This window comes from Apodemus sylvaticus, chromosome 5 (genome assembly GCF_947179515.1).
Source record: "Apodemus sylvaticus chromosome 5, mApoSyl1.1, whole genome shotgun sequence".
NCBI classification, from domain to species: domain Eukaryota; kingdom Metazoa; phylum Chordata; class Mammalia; order Rodentia; family Muridae; genus Apodemus; species Apodemus sylvaticus.
In genome coordinates, this window is record NC_067476.1 from 42,750,851 (window position 1) to 42,764,909 (window position 14,059).

At 37.3% G+C, this 14,059-nt stretch overlaps 1 protein-coding gene across 2 annotated transcripts in view; it reads right to left on the reverse strand.

Annotated features, from left to right (window-relative positions):
• The window catches only part of Kcnh7 (potassium voltage-gated channel subfamily H member 7), a 476,252-nt gene that overhangs the window by 33,975 nt on the left and 428,218 nt on the right, over positions 1–14,059 (reverse strand). For both annotated transcript variants that reach the window (XM_052181144.1, XM_052181143.1), the window contains exons 10-11: positions 3,607–3,859; positions 374–579 (exon numbers count right to left, since the gene is read on the reverse strand). In XM_052181144.1, the coding sequence (XP_052037104.1) occupies positions 374–579; positions 3,607–3,859 (459 nt within the window). The remainder of the gene's footprint in view (positions 1–373; positions 580–3,606; positions 3,860–14,059) is intronic.

Genomic DNA, 14,059 nt, shown 5'->3' on the forward strand with positions numbered 1-14,059 from the left:
CAGAGACCTCAATAGCAACTGATGTAGTAAAAATAGTAGATAAGAGACTATTTCACCTTCAAGACAAACTCTTTAAGGGTATTTTAAAAATTCCATAAAATCACTCATTTTCCTTCAAATAATCAGTACATACAAACCAAGACTAAGAATTTCTCCAAGGTCAAATTTTAATTGATCCCTTAAAATTATTCGACATCTTTTAATACTGAATTCCTGCTCTATAATTTACTAATTTCAATACTCAGCTTGTCTTTCTCAAAGTACTTAATACTGATAAACTTTTGATGCAGTAATTTGCTTGTTAATTTCAGAAGCATTTGGGAAATTTAAGAGTGACATTTCAGAGATGCTCAGATCAACATTGGACCTCTACCTTTGCACTTTCATGTCTCAGGTTGAAAGTCAGTTCTAGATTCGTCAGAAAGTGATCAGAAAATTCTGGATACATATCCAAGACCTCTAATAAGTCTTCTCGCTGAATCTTATGCAGGTCACAGTACGTGAGTGCTCTCACATCTGCATTAGACTTGCCAGGTTTGGCATAAAGATGAACCATTTCCCCAAAGATATCATTTTTTCCTAAAAATAAACCAAAAGAACAAAAGAAGGAGGAAAAGGAGGAAGAGTAAGAGCAGGAGAAGGAGGAGGAGGAAGAGGAGGAGAAAGAGGAGAAGGAGGAGGAGGAAGAGGAGGAGAAAGAAGAAGAGGAGGAGGAAGAGGAGGATAAAGAAGAGGAGAAAGAGGAAGAGGAGGAGGACAAGGAGGAGGAAAGAACAAATAACAAAAAAAGAAAAGGAAAAAGAGAAAATGGATTAATTAAATGTTTTCTTTATAAAAGTAGAAAGGGACACTGACCAGCTGACAAATCATTGGACAAAGATCTCAAATGTAAGATCCTATACAAGCAGGTGCATGGACAGCAAATTCTGTCTGGACTCACTGTTTGTTGACCATAACTTTGATGTTATAGATCTGTGGCTCTGTTGTAATCTCTTTTATTTCTTTATGTTGCTAAGCATCATCATTTTGCTATATCCCTGAGTGCTAACTACGGATCTTGCTATATGGTTTCCTAAATATACTTCCAGATAGAAGTGTTCTGCGGCTGCCAGTCCAGGAATTTGAGAGGCTAAAATGAGTTTGACTCACAGTCTTTTCTGTTGAGAACAATTGTGTCTGGAGCTTTTGCCAGTTAACAGCTCTGTCATTCCTCAGCATGCATTGACACAGAAAAGTGATATCAATGTACCTTGTTTCTTCACATTACCAGTTTTGGATTTGCATATATCCATTTGTTTAAATTATTTAGTTGTCCTCCACACATATAATCATGGTTTTGGCACATGCTCTTTTCTCTGAAACTTTGTACCTTTTGCCCTTCTATAAGTACTGGTGGTCCTCTCTGTCACCTCTGCCTAAACTTGTGCTGTCTGATATTCAATTTTTTCAATGAGAATAAGAATAACCTGCATTTTCTGAGGACTGTGTAAGGGCCAGGTACTGTGTCAAATGTTTATGTAGACTATCATACTATCCCCAAAATAATTTTGCAGAGATGTGATTGTTATCCAAAATAAATACTGGAACAAGTTTAAAGAGGTAAACTGATTATCACAACATCACTTCTTGGTTGGGTGAAGTGGAGGAAAGGAATAAAACCCATTCATTTTGACATTAGAATCAATATCCTTATCTGCCTATATATCAGATCTCCCAATATTTTCCAAAATTTCATAGCCATTGTTTCATATTTGAGTATTAAGTTATTCACACGGCACATGCCCTTAGCAAATAATGACAGGCTACTTTATGAAATCATTTTTAAAGGTCATTAGTAGCAATGCAAAACAGTACTTTCTTCACATATCCTGAAGGTTCTTTTCAGATTAAAAAAAAAACTTTCCAATGCATTATGTTAGCCTTTATATCTCCAACTTTGGGAGCCATCAAGGATGTTTAAACAATAAGGCTCTAACAAGCCAAAAACATTGGAATGTTCTTATTTTAAATGAGAATTTAATAAGGAAAAGTCAAAAGCAATATATTAATAATATACAAAAATATATTATAAAGAAGACATTAGGCATTTTAAATATATACTTATAGATCTTTGGAAACCAGAACAGATAATATTTTTGATGCTAACTAACATGGAAATTTGGACAGGAAAGGAGAAACTCTGGAAATTCTTTCGTGTGGATGGCTTAGTCTAGACACCATTGCTAATGGCTCTGAACTGTTCTAGCATGGTGCTTTTATTTGAATTCTCTTCCATGACTATAGATGAACAGGGCTGAAGGCCTGTGATGCTGAGCAGCATTCTATAGTCATTGTTATCTGAGCACAGAGACTAATTATCTTTCATGCAGAAGCCATGGCACGCTGGCTTGAAGATCAGCCCCTGCTTTCCATGGTAACACACCAAGACAAGCTCTGAGCACCACATCCAGAGAAAACTCTCCTTTGATAAGCAACCTCGAGATGAGGATGTAGCATATTTCTCCTCCTTGAATCTTTATTGGTTCAAAAATCAAAGTATGCACCATCTCAATTTGGGGATTTTTATAAGTGTAATCATAACAAAATTATCAAAATATCAAGGGAATCACTTAAACCTCTTTATTCATGTTGGGCCTCTAATGAGCTCAACTCATGTTCTGTCTAACAACAAATACTGCTCTTAATTAATGTTCAGATGTGAGTACTGAGACCTGAGTGAAAAGAAACCATCCAACTGCACATATCTAATGACTGATTGATAAATACTAGTGGTTGAACCTAGGGCCTTGACTGTGTGGGGTGAGGGCTCCGCCTCAATCTGCACCTTCAGGCCTGTGTTCCTAATATTTAATGGAACTGTATATTAAATCTCTGAGAAAACACCTAATTTTTACTGATACCAGAGGTAGTGTTACTGTGGAGAGGGAGTTTGATCCTGTAGTTATGTGGTCAGAGAGAATGAGAATAGACTTAGCTTTTTCTGTTCCTTTCTCCATTACCCTAACAGTCCAAAAACATGCTAGGAGTTTATATAAGCACGGTTTGTTTTTAAAGAGTCAGATTAGATTAAACATGGGCTTTCCTTTACATACAAAACCATGTGTTACTCATTTTATATTCTATCAACCCCAGTCCTGTTAATATACTCACAGCTTCAATCTACTAAGTAAGGACTTCAATTTTTAAGTATACCGCAAATAAATGAAATTTATTAAAATACAAGCTTATCTGATGCTGCTGTAGGGACAGGTTAATTAGTATGTCTACAACATTGAGTATTTCATATTAAGCATCAGCCATGAAGCCGAGATCACACATGATAAGAAAAATATAGATTGTTTTTGTATATTTGACCTCAAATGTCTAAATAGCTGTCAACAGCTAAAGAGAATCACGAGGATATTTAAATGTTAACAAAAATTGAGACATCAAGAAACGATATTTCTGCAAGATTAATTCGATATACGTTTGAACTGAAATAAATCTTTTAAAATGACCAGGGCTAGACTCCTTATCAACCAGTCTATGAATCTGTCGTTCTAAAGTAACTAGTGGTTGCGACCACTCCTAGATGAAGTCGTCATCCTTCCAGGCTCAAACACTCACCAAGAATAGCTACCACTATGTCATCCTTGAGGATTTCAATGGAGCCTCTGGATAAGAAGTAGAGTGCAGTTAGGACGTCCCCACAGTGAACCAGGGTGTCTCCTGGAGGGGCGTGGGTAGTTTTGAATTTCATTGCCAGAGCTCTAAGGCAGCCTTTACTTGCTCCTCGAAAGGCTTTGCAGTTTTGTAGCAAAGTCTGGTTTAGATGCAGGCAAATATCAGCTTGTAAACATTCTGGAAATCCCTTTAAGACCTGAAAGGAAAAAAATAGAGAGTTTGATACTACCAGAACACCCATCACTTTAGCTTGAAATAAAGTCTATTTCTTACTCACAGACCTGCAGATGCTGTAATTGTCACAAGAGTATATATATATAATCGCATCCCTTAATTAATACTTGGTTGGATAAACATGTCAGAAGTTTTAACTCCACATTGTTCTGTGAATTAACTGCAGATATTCAACTCAATGTAAATGCTGTCTCATTAAAATATTATGTCTACACATTTTTCATGATTTCTTTTTAATCTGCATTAGGCCATGTTGTATCATATTGTGCTTGGAGAGAATGCAATGTGACAATCAAAAGATGACTGGTGAAAGGCAATGCGACTCAAAAGATAAGAAGCTTTGGAAGCAATTTCAAATCAATTTAAATGGCCACCATGGACCTTAGTCAATGCAGCTCTTGGATTCGCAAATATCATAACCAATGCAATGTTCTTAGTCGATTCTCTTTGGAATAGCCGTATTTTCTATACACATTATTTACACTAAAATTTTTGACAAACACTGGAAGTAAAGGAAAGGTGAATAGTTGATGTACTTTTAAAGTTTAATTTTTAGTAATGGAAATGGTGCTACTTTTGAAAGCTTACTGGTTAATTTCAAATCCAAAAAACGGACCAAACAGAAGTTTTTGATGAATGTCCCTCAATTTTAATGAAATAAAGTTATTCAGTACACCATGGGTTGGGGACACCCTTCTTTAACTCTTTGTGTCTTACTCTCTGGGGTGTCATACAAAGGCTTTACTTTCTATCCTGACTTTACCCTGCAAGTATAAACAGTGTACTTTAGAGTGGATGAAGGGAGCATTGAAGAGAACAATCACAGGGTGATAATGCATTTGGCAATTTTTATTTTTCTGATATTTGTTGACTCAGCCTTGATATATAATTCACTTTAACCAAAAGTAATCATAAATTAGTTATATGACAATTCAGATGTATTCAATCAATAAAGAAATTTAAAATTGAGTTATTTTTGAGCCAAACTATGATTGTCAGTGTTTGAAATACTAAAACTACAGGGATCCAACTTCTATAAAACCACCATTTGACATCGCTACCAAATTGACTATGGTATAACATGAAAGCATTTTTAACATATGTGAAGCACAGCTGCCACATTATTTATTATTATTGTTATTATTATTATTATTATTTGCTTTCTTCATCTATAGAGAGAAAAGTGTATTTTGGAAGAAAATCTGTGGATTTTTTTTCTTTAATTCGCCACAGTTTGACTCTTGTGCAAGTCACTTCACCCACCCTTGTTCTCCGACCCAAGGTTAGAATCTTCACAGTACAGACGTAGGTGGTCACTAAATAGCATGCCAGGCATGGGCTCTGCCTTTTTGTCTCCATGCTGCCAGCACTTTCACCCTGAAGGTTTTCTGTTGACCTGATTTGGATCCAGTAGAATCCAGGCCTTCCACTTGTTTGAGTTTCTGAGCGCGCATCCTCAAACTCTTCCTTACCTGTCAGTTCAGGCTCCATCTACATTAGTAGCCTCCTCCCAGTTTCCCAGGTTGGGCTAAAGACCTCTCCAATATAACTCGCCAACAACTGGCCAGTTCTGTCTCTGAAGCCTAGTGGTGTTATCTTACTCTGCTGGGGCCCCACATAAATGTAGGTGTCCTCATGGTACCAATGGATGACTGAGCTCTTCCACCATCTATGTTTGAAATTGCATTGGTTTTTTTTTTTTTTTTTTTTTTTTTTTTTTTGGCAAGTTGTTCCAAAATGGAGACAACCTTAACTTGGGCGCTGTTTTTCTGAATTAAGAGTAAATCACTTGGGGATTATATAGGAGAACACCAGTTTACTGTCTTCCGCATGTGTCCTTTTCCCCCTTAAAGGTCACTTTTGGAATCTCAGTATAACTCTTAGATGGCACTCCATCCCTCGGATATAAATAGACGAATAAAATACTACACCAAATAACAAGTTAGACATTTTCCCTTAAATATAGCTGGCAAAGTATCTTATATTTCACACAAGTGAGGGAAGCTATATCTCCTGTATAGCTGGAGTAATTATATTGACCTTAAAATTACTGCTTCTGGTATATTCCCTAAAATACCCATAAATACAGTCAGCCCATTGTGTTTCTGTGTGTCTGTCTGCTTACATGCGTTTGTTGGCATATTTTGATTTGGAAGATAGATGAGGCAGAGATGGTGTTTCTGTTTTTTAAACCTGTCATAGGAGCTACATGTTGGTCTCTGTTGGTTCCACTACATGGACTGAATTTCTTGACCCTTCATTTGCCAGTTCTGAGTTTGGTGTTTATTTATCTGAAACTTAGCATCTTATTTTTCAAATCACTTGGCCATAATAAAATAGGGCAATGTATGTAAATTCTCTAACATAAATATGATATTCAATTTACAATGCATTTCTGCATTCTTTTAAAAATTTATGAGTACATATTTTCCCCCAAATAACAGGCATGTTCTCTTTAACTAGTTTTGTTCTCTGGTCACTGAGCAGAGTTTACATGCTTTGTACTCTAGTATCATTAGTGTGTAGATCCTCCTATTGCATTTCTGTGTAATCTTATTTCTTATTTCTTTTCTTTAAAGACTTATTTATTTTATGTATATAAGTATACTGTCGCTATCTTCTGACACACCAGAAGAGGGCTGCAGATCCCATTACAGATGGTTGTGAGCCACCATGTGGTTGCTGGGAATTGACTCAGGACCTCAGGAAGAGCAGTCAGTGCTTTTAACTACTGAGACATCTTTCCAGCCCCTTATTTGCTATTTATGTGTTCTGGTTCACATGGGCTTAAGCTTCACTGGAACTTGTCTTAAACTCATATTGAAAGTAGTCAGTTGATGGAGCACATTACACATATATTTTAGAATCCTAGTCATCCTTAGACCTATCCACAGAACCTGAAGGTCACTTGAGAAAGTTTCCATGGTAATAGTCTCACTTCCAGTCTTCATTTTGTAGAATGGGCTCTGCTGCAAAGTATTGCATCCATCTAGCAATGCTGTAGAGTCTTGTTTTTCACAAGTATCAATCATACAGACATTGTAAAACAGTTGTCTGTATACAGATGTCTCATGTGATATTAACTTCTGCCTTTTTTATATATTTAACCTTTGTGAATTTCATATCATGCACCCCAATCCCACTCATCTCCCTGTTCCTTTGTATCTACCCTTTACCCTTGCAACCTCCCCACATTCCATCTACTCCCCAAAATCTCATATATCTCATTGTGGACATTGTAGTTTGTCACAATAAGTCCCACAGCACACCCTTTGTCCACATGCCATTGCTTGCAAGTGTTCATAGCACTGAGACATTGGTTTGTTTTGAGACCTCTGGCTTCTGCTATTCTATCAATATGGGATCCTCAATGGGTCTCCTCCTGGATAGCCTGTTGTTGCCCTGTCATGGAGAACCTGCAGCTATAGGATCAGCAGCTTCATGTGCTGCAGCAGGTCATAGATAGGGTAGATGTTAGGGTGGTCCAACTCAAAGCCTTAGATTTGTACCCTGGTAGTAGCTGAGTGCCTGCCAGTTCTCCCGCACCCACACCACTAAGGCAAGGTCTACAGCACTGCCCTGGCTAGCTCACCCATTGCCACAGCAGGCAAGAGGCAGAGCCAGTTGTCCCATTTTCATGTTCTCGGAGCTGGATCACCTGTGCCAGTGCCAGCAGGGCTATTCTACTGTGCTGCCCAGAAAAGGAGCAGAGCCTGCTCTTCCAAGTGCTGCAGTCAGCGGGGAGGGGGGGGATTCCCAAGTGGGACAGTGGCTTTAGAATTTGGGTTTAACTTCAGGAAAGAAAAATTTTAAATGGAGAAATAACAGTTTGAATCAGAAAAATGTATACTTTTTTAAAGTGAGAAATAAGTAGGAGTTTATTCAGGACACCTCAATTCACTATTTCCATCTGGGTTGCCTTTTTCATTTTCTATGTATTGTACCATTTTTTCTGTGTTTGCTTCCTTTGCTAAAATTCCTGAATTAGAATATTTTCATTTACCATGGGACTGTGGACATCTTGGCAGGCCCTTTTGATATAGATGAAAAGAGCCAGAGTGTGACATATCTAAATACAAACCAGGACTCCAGCTGACTTAGTGATGGTGTGCATCAAATCGTGATGCTGCTAAGGTGCCTGTCACTGTCTGCTGTACATCTGGAGCTATTGTTTTATTGAGTGAATCCAATTATGAAGACCAAGAAGCATCACCCACAATTAGTGTATGGCTTACATGTTAGAAAATCAGTTCTGAGATTCTACCTTACAACAGTCAGAATGGCTAAGATGAAAAACTCAGGGGACAGAAGTTGCTGGAGAGGATGTGGGGAAAAAGGAACAGTTCTCCATTGTTGGTGGGATTGCAAGCTGGTAAAACCACTCTGGAAATCAGTTTGGTGATTCCTTAGAAAATTAGACATAGTACTACCTGTGGACCCAGCTATACCACTCCTGGGCATATACCCAGAAGATGCTTCTACATGTAATAAGGACACACGCTCCACTATGTCAATACCTGCCTTATTTATAGTAGACAAAAGATGGAAAGAACCCAGATGTCCCTCAACAGAGGAATGGATACAGAAACTATGGTACATATACACAGTGGAGTACTATTCAGCTATTAACAACAATGAATTCATGAAATTCTTAGGCAAATGGATGAAACTAGAAAGTGTCATCCTGAGTGAGGCAACCCAATCACAAAAGAACACACATGGTATGCACTCACTAGTAAGCAGATGTTAGCCCAAACGCTCAAAATAAACAAGTTACAATTCACTAAGCTCAAGAAGGAGGACTTAAGTGAGGGTGCTTCGGTTCCTCTAAGAAAGGGAACAAAATAGCCACAGGAGCAATAAGGGAGACAATGTGTGGAGCAGAGACTGAAGTAAAGGCCACCCAGAGACTGCCCTACCTGGGGATTCATCCTATAAACAGTCAACAAACCCTGACACTACTATGGACGACAAGAAGTGTATACCAAAAGGAGCATGCCATGGTTGTCTCTGGAGGGCCCTGCCATAGCCTTACAAATACAGAGGCAGATGCTAACAACCAACTATTGGACTGGGCATAGGGTTCACAATGGAGGAGCTGGAGGGTGGTCCAGAGGAGCTGAAGGGGTTTACAGTCCCATTTGAAGAACAATGATTTCGGCCACCCAGACGCTCCAAGACTCCCCGGGACTGAACCATCAACCAAGCGGCACACATAGTTCCAGCCAAAAATGTGGCAGAGGAAGGCCTTGTTGGGCATCAGTGGGATGAATGGTCCTTGGTCAGGTAAAGGCTCAACAGAGGCCCACTCAAAGGGAAACCGAGGTGGGGGAGGAGGGAGTATGTTGGGTGGATAGGCATATACATGGAGGCAGAGGGAAGGAGGAAGGGGAGGGGTGGGGGGGCCTTAGGGGAGGGGGGATATCAGGAAATGTTTTGCCATTGGCAATGTAAATGGAGATGATATTCAATAAAAAATAAATTAAAAATAAGAAAATCAGTTCTTGCTTTTTTAATGTACATGCATTCATGTATTTACTTACATTAATACTTAAATAGCACCAAATGCTATACTAAAAGGCATTATAATGAATAAAGCATGTTCTGAAAATGTACCTATCCAGCCTTCATGACAGATTAGACACAATTTTTATAGGCTTAATCAGAATTGGCCAGAGTGGTCTCCTGTTAAAGTAGGACATTTGCCACACGTGTTTGTAATTACAATGGTCATTTACCATTGAGGTTGACTTGAAGTCCTAATCTCATGTTTCTAACCCTGCTACTGTGGGACAGATTTTGAAGACTTTGAAAAGTTACAGAAACTCTGCTCTGTGTTGGAAGGAACTACATACCTTTATCATACATTATGTAAAGACATTTGTGTTTTGCTTTCTCTTTACTTGAATATGTGAATAAAAATCTGTGATTATCATAAAGAAACTAATAATTTGTATGAGAATTTTCTCATTTAAGTATGAAACTCTGGCTGTGATTATTATATAAGTTTTTTTTTTTTTTTTAGTTTACTGCTTGAGGACTCCAAACATGAAGATCTTTGAGCATGAAGAACCCATTAATAATATGGTACTACCATTAAAGTCACATAAAAAGGGAGGAAAATTGTTACTTTATGAAGATCTGTGAACTGTGATCAGTAATTAATCCAGAGGCACCTTATTTCATGGCAGTTTCCCTAATAGTTGTATATTCTAATACACTCTTAATAGCATCACAAAAGCTTTTTGTTATTTTTTACTTAAAATGAATAAGCATTACAGCAATACAGCTGAGTGCAGGCTGAAGTTGATACAGGCCTAATGCTTCTCACGTGATCTACATACTAATCAAAATGATATAAACTTTATGAGTTTTACATCAATACCAATAAAACACTTAATGCTATATATTGGACCACTATGGAAAAGAAGTTTGATCTATTCTGATGACAATATTATTAAAGAACTATATCATAGGTGTCCTGTCTAGTTTTATATCACCTTGGCACAAGTTAAAGTCACCAGAGAGGAGAAAAACGTCTCAATAAAATGGGGTATAGGAAGATCTATAGTGCATGTTTTCAATTAGTGATTGATGTGGGATGGCCCATACCATTGTGGGTGGTGCTGTTCCTGGGCTGGTGCTATATGAATGCAGGTTGAACAAGCCATGAGGAACAAGCCAAAAACGGCTTCCCTCATGGACTCTGTGTCTGCTCCTGCTTCCAGATTCCTACCCTGTTTGATTTCCTGTCTAGATGCCATTCAATGATGAACAGTGATTTTGAAGTGTAAGTCAAATAAACCCTTTCCTTCATAACTTGTTTTTAGTATAGTATTTCATCATAGCAATGGTAATCCTAACTAGGGCAATAGGTTTCAATTAGTAGCATTGAGTGAAAAAAATATTCCTAATCAGCAAAATTGTTAACAAAAATGTTTGAATACATCATTATTATAACATTGTTCATGGATATAGAGATGTATTTATTTCTTTAATAATATTTTACCTCATTGAAAAATATTTCCAAATTAAGATAATTTCCATAGTATGTTGGCAGCAAACTGCTACTCTTCCCTTAGATTTCAGGCAAAAGATTCAACATTTGCTGCTTTCTATCTCTGTCTGAGAAATACTCCCATGATGAGTACATTTTCCAGATTCTGTTTAAAAGTGACAATGTTATTTTTTTTTTACCCCAAACACTTCCCAGCCTTCTTTCATATGTTTTGAACCACTGAATTTACTTTCTGAAAGAAACTGAACATATTCCCTAACACACATCATCTACCTTGTATCCTGTAGGCATATGGAGGCTGTTGTATGTTTTAACCAGTGTTCCAGTAGAAGAGAGCATTTCCAAAGGCAGGCTGAAGAGAGAACACATTTACAAGGCAGCCTGACTGTGGCAAATGGTTCCCTAAATAGCAGATTAATCATATGGACAACTTTGGTGTCTGTGTTAACTGTCATTAGGAAATGTCCTAGGGAAATTCTCTGGGTCATTAAATATACTTAAATCTTGACAAATTAGGATTAATCAAAACACAAATTAGCAACTCCCTATGAAGTACTAAACCTCGAGCATGATTATCAAACGCATTATGCAAGTAATATATTAAATCTTAAGTCTCTGCCCTAGAGTACGGCTTTACTACTTGATAGCATTTCCTGAACTACTGTTTTTATGTGGGCATTGGGATTTTGATAAATCTTTAGCAACCTATGAGCCCATGAACCTTACGTTTTATTCTTTGTGGAAGCTAATGTCTTAAAATAATGCATTTTGTAATCTCTAGGTCACTCCATCTTACATCATTTCTACAGTTAGGCACTAAGAAATAGGAATATGTTAGGCACTAAGAAATAGGAATATGTTTCCTTGGTGGATACATGTCGATTGCTACATTTTAACCACTGATTATGATAAGTGAACCCTTAAGTAGGTTTAGTGCTACATATACACATCAATTACCCTAGTGTGAAGCTCCAATTGCTTTGACATCTACGTTTGTATTCTCCCTCCATGACACTGACAAAAACAAGAAATTATTTTAACATATAAGGCCATCATTCTTTGCCAGACTGTTGGGGAAATTAGAGGATTGTGAATTCAGAAATGTGGAAATATTTATAAACACTGGGATAATACATTAATGTATTGCATGTAACCTGCCAGCATTTAGTACATAGTTTGTATTACTTAAGATACAAAACCCCATCCTGTATTCTTAGATGTGGCTAACAAAGCAGCAATTACTGAAGCAGTTTTGGCTCACCAATGATGACTTAAATATAAAGAGCATGCTTTTCCCGCATCCTCTGCCTTCCCTGTACACCCCAACTAGCACCACTGCTAGGACATTTCCTGTTTAGAGGGACACTTAAATTCCAACATGACTCAATGAAGATGGGGTTAACAGTGTGTGGAGTGTGGGTGATGTGTGGGCAGAAGAAAACCATTGCTTTTTATCTACATGCTCTCATTGTCTAGGCTCTGGGGTCTTTTTTGCTAATTCAGCAGAATTTGGTTTACCAGGGGTGTCTCAGAATCCCTGAGCTGTGACTTCAAAGGGAACTCTACAAACCATTAGGATTTCTAGGGGCTATAAGTAGGACCGGCAGCCTCAAGGGCAGATTCTGAGCCTTCCCCTTTTATCCCGGCCCAATTAATTGAGAGAAATACTTGAGGAAGGAATGAGAAGAGTTTAATTGTAGCCCTTTCTGCAAATAGTGTTTTTTTTTTTAATGAATTGATTGTAGATGACCTAATCTTGCTAACTGAGTAAGGGACAGAGAAATGCAATCTGCCAGGTGACAGAGGCAATGACACAAAGTATGACCTTGCACCCAAAATGCTTTCTTGAATTTGAATTAAGTTTTATGATCCCAGAAAGATTTCTCATTTGCTATATTTCAGAACCAAATTTCTTCAACATTATGTGAAGTAACAGAATTTCAGAAGTCCCATTTAACAAATATAATAGATAAGATCCAACAATTAGAGGACTCAGTGGAAGAACTAAGATTCCAAACTTAGTCCAGAGTTTATTTAACTATTTTTGTTTAGTTGTCTTTTAAGTTAGACTTATTTATTATTATTATTATTATTATTATTATTATCATTATTACTTTTGGTTTTTCAAGACATGGTTTTTCTGTGTAGCTTCGGCTGTCCTGGAACTCACTGTGTAGACCAGGCTGGCTTTGAACTCAGAAATCTGCCTGCCTCTGCCTCCCAGAGTGCTGGGATTAAAGGTGTTTGCCACCACCACCCAGCCCAAGTTAGACTTCTAAAGTTACTAGCAAAGTATTTTCTATTCTCTTTTAGTAATTGGCTTTGTAGATAATAAAGGATTAAGGTCTCAAGCAGATGCTCTCTTCATTTTGTAGTCAGAAGGGCTATGCTTTCCTCAGAAATATTCAGATAGATGACAATAAAATTATTAAAATATGTTAATATCATGAATTTAAGCATTACAAATATATAATGTTTTTGTAGGAAAAGTAAAATCCATACTGGCAATTGTTTAACTTGTTATAAAATAGCTTCAAACAGAAATTTGTTATCTCGCAAGTCAGATTCTTTCCCCATAAATTGTACTGACTTTTACCTGGCATGCCAGCCTTTGTAGGTACTGTTAGATCTCTGCATAGTCCTGCTTCTACTAACAAGGCAGAAGCCCATTGTGATGTCCCAGCAGTTTTTCTTCAGCTTTACAAGTTGGTGGAAATACATAATTCATGTACAAAACAATACAAAAACAATCCATGACACAAAGCGAGAGTAATTCCCCCTTTCTTCCATTATGAAAGTAAAAATGAATTATTTGGAAAAGTTTGGTAATGATGAGTCATTTAAAAACTGCAGTCAGATTGCTGAAGTAGATGTGGGCTCAAATATTTGAAAAGCAGAAGTGTTATCATCCATAACGTGATCATAAATCATAAGAAAAGGAGAAATAAAAAAGTAATTAAAAATTAGCCGTAAAATCAGAAGTAATTGGAAATAAAAAAAACATATCTGATCACTTTTGGTTAAAGAACAGGGTGATTAAAACACACATTTTATGTCAAAACTCACAGGAAAAATGCCTGTCCTTATATCAATATCTTTCCATCACAAAAAAGGAAATATAAAAACTGTGATAGAGTTGAGACT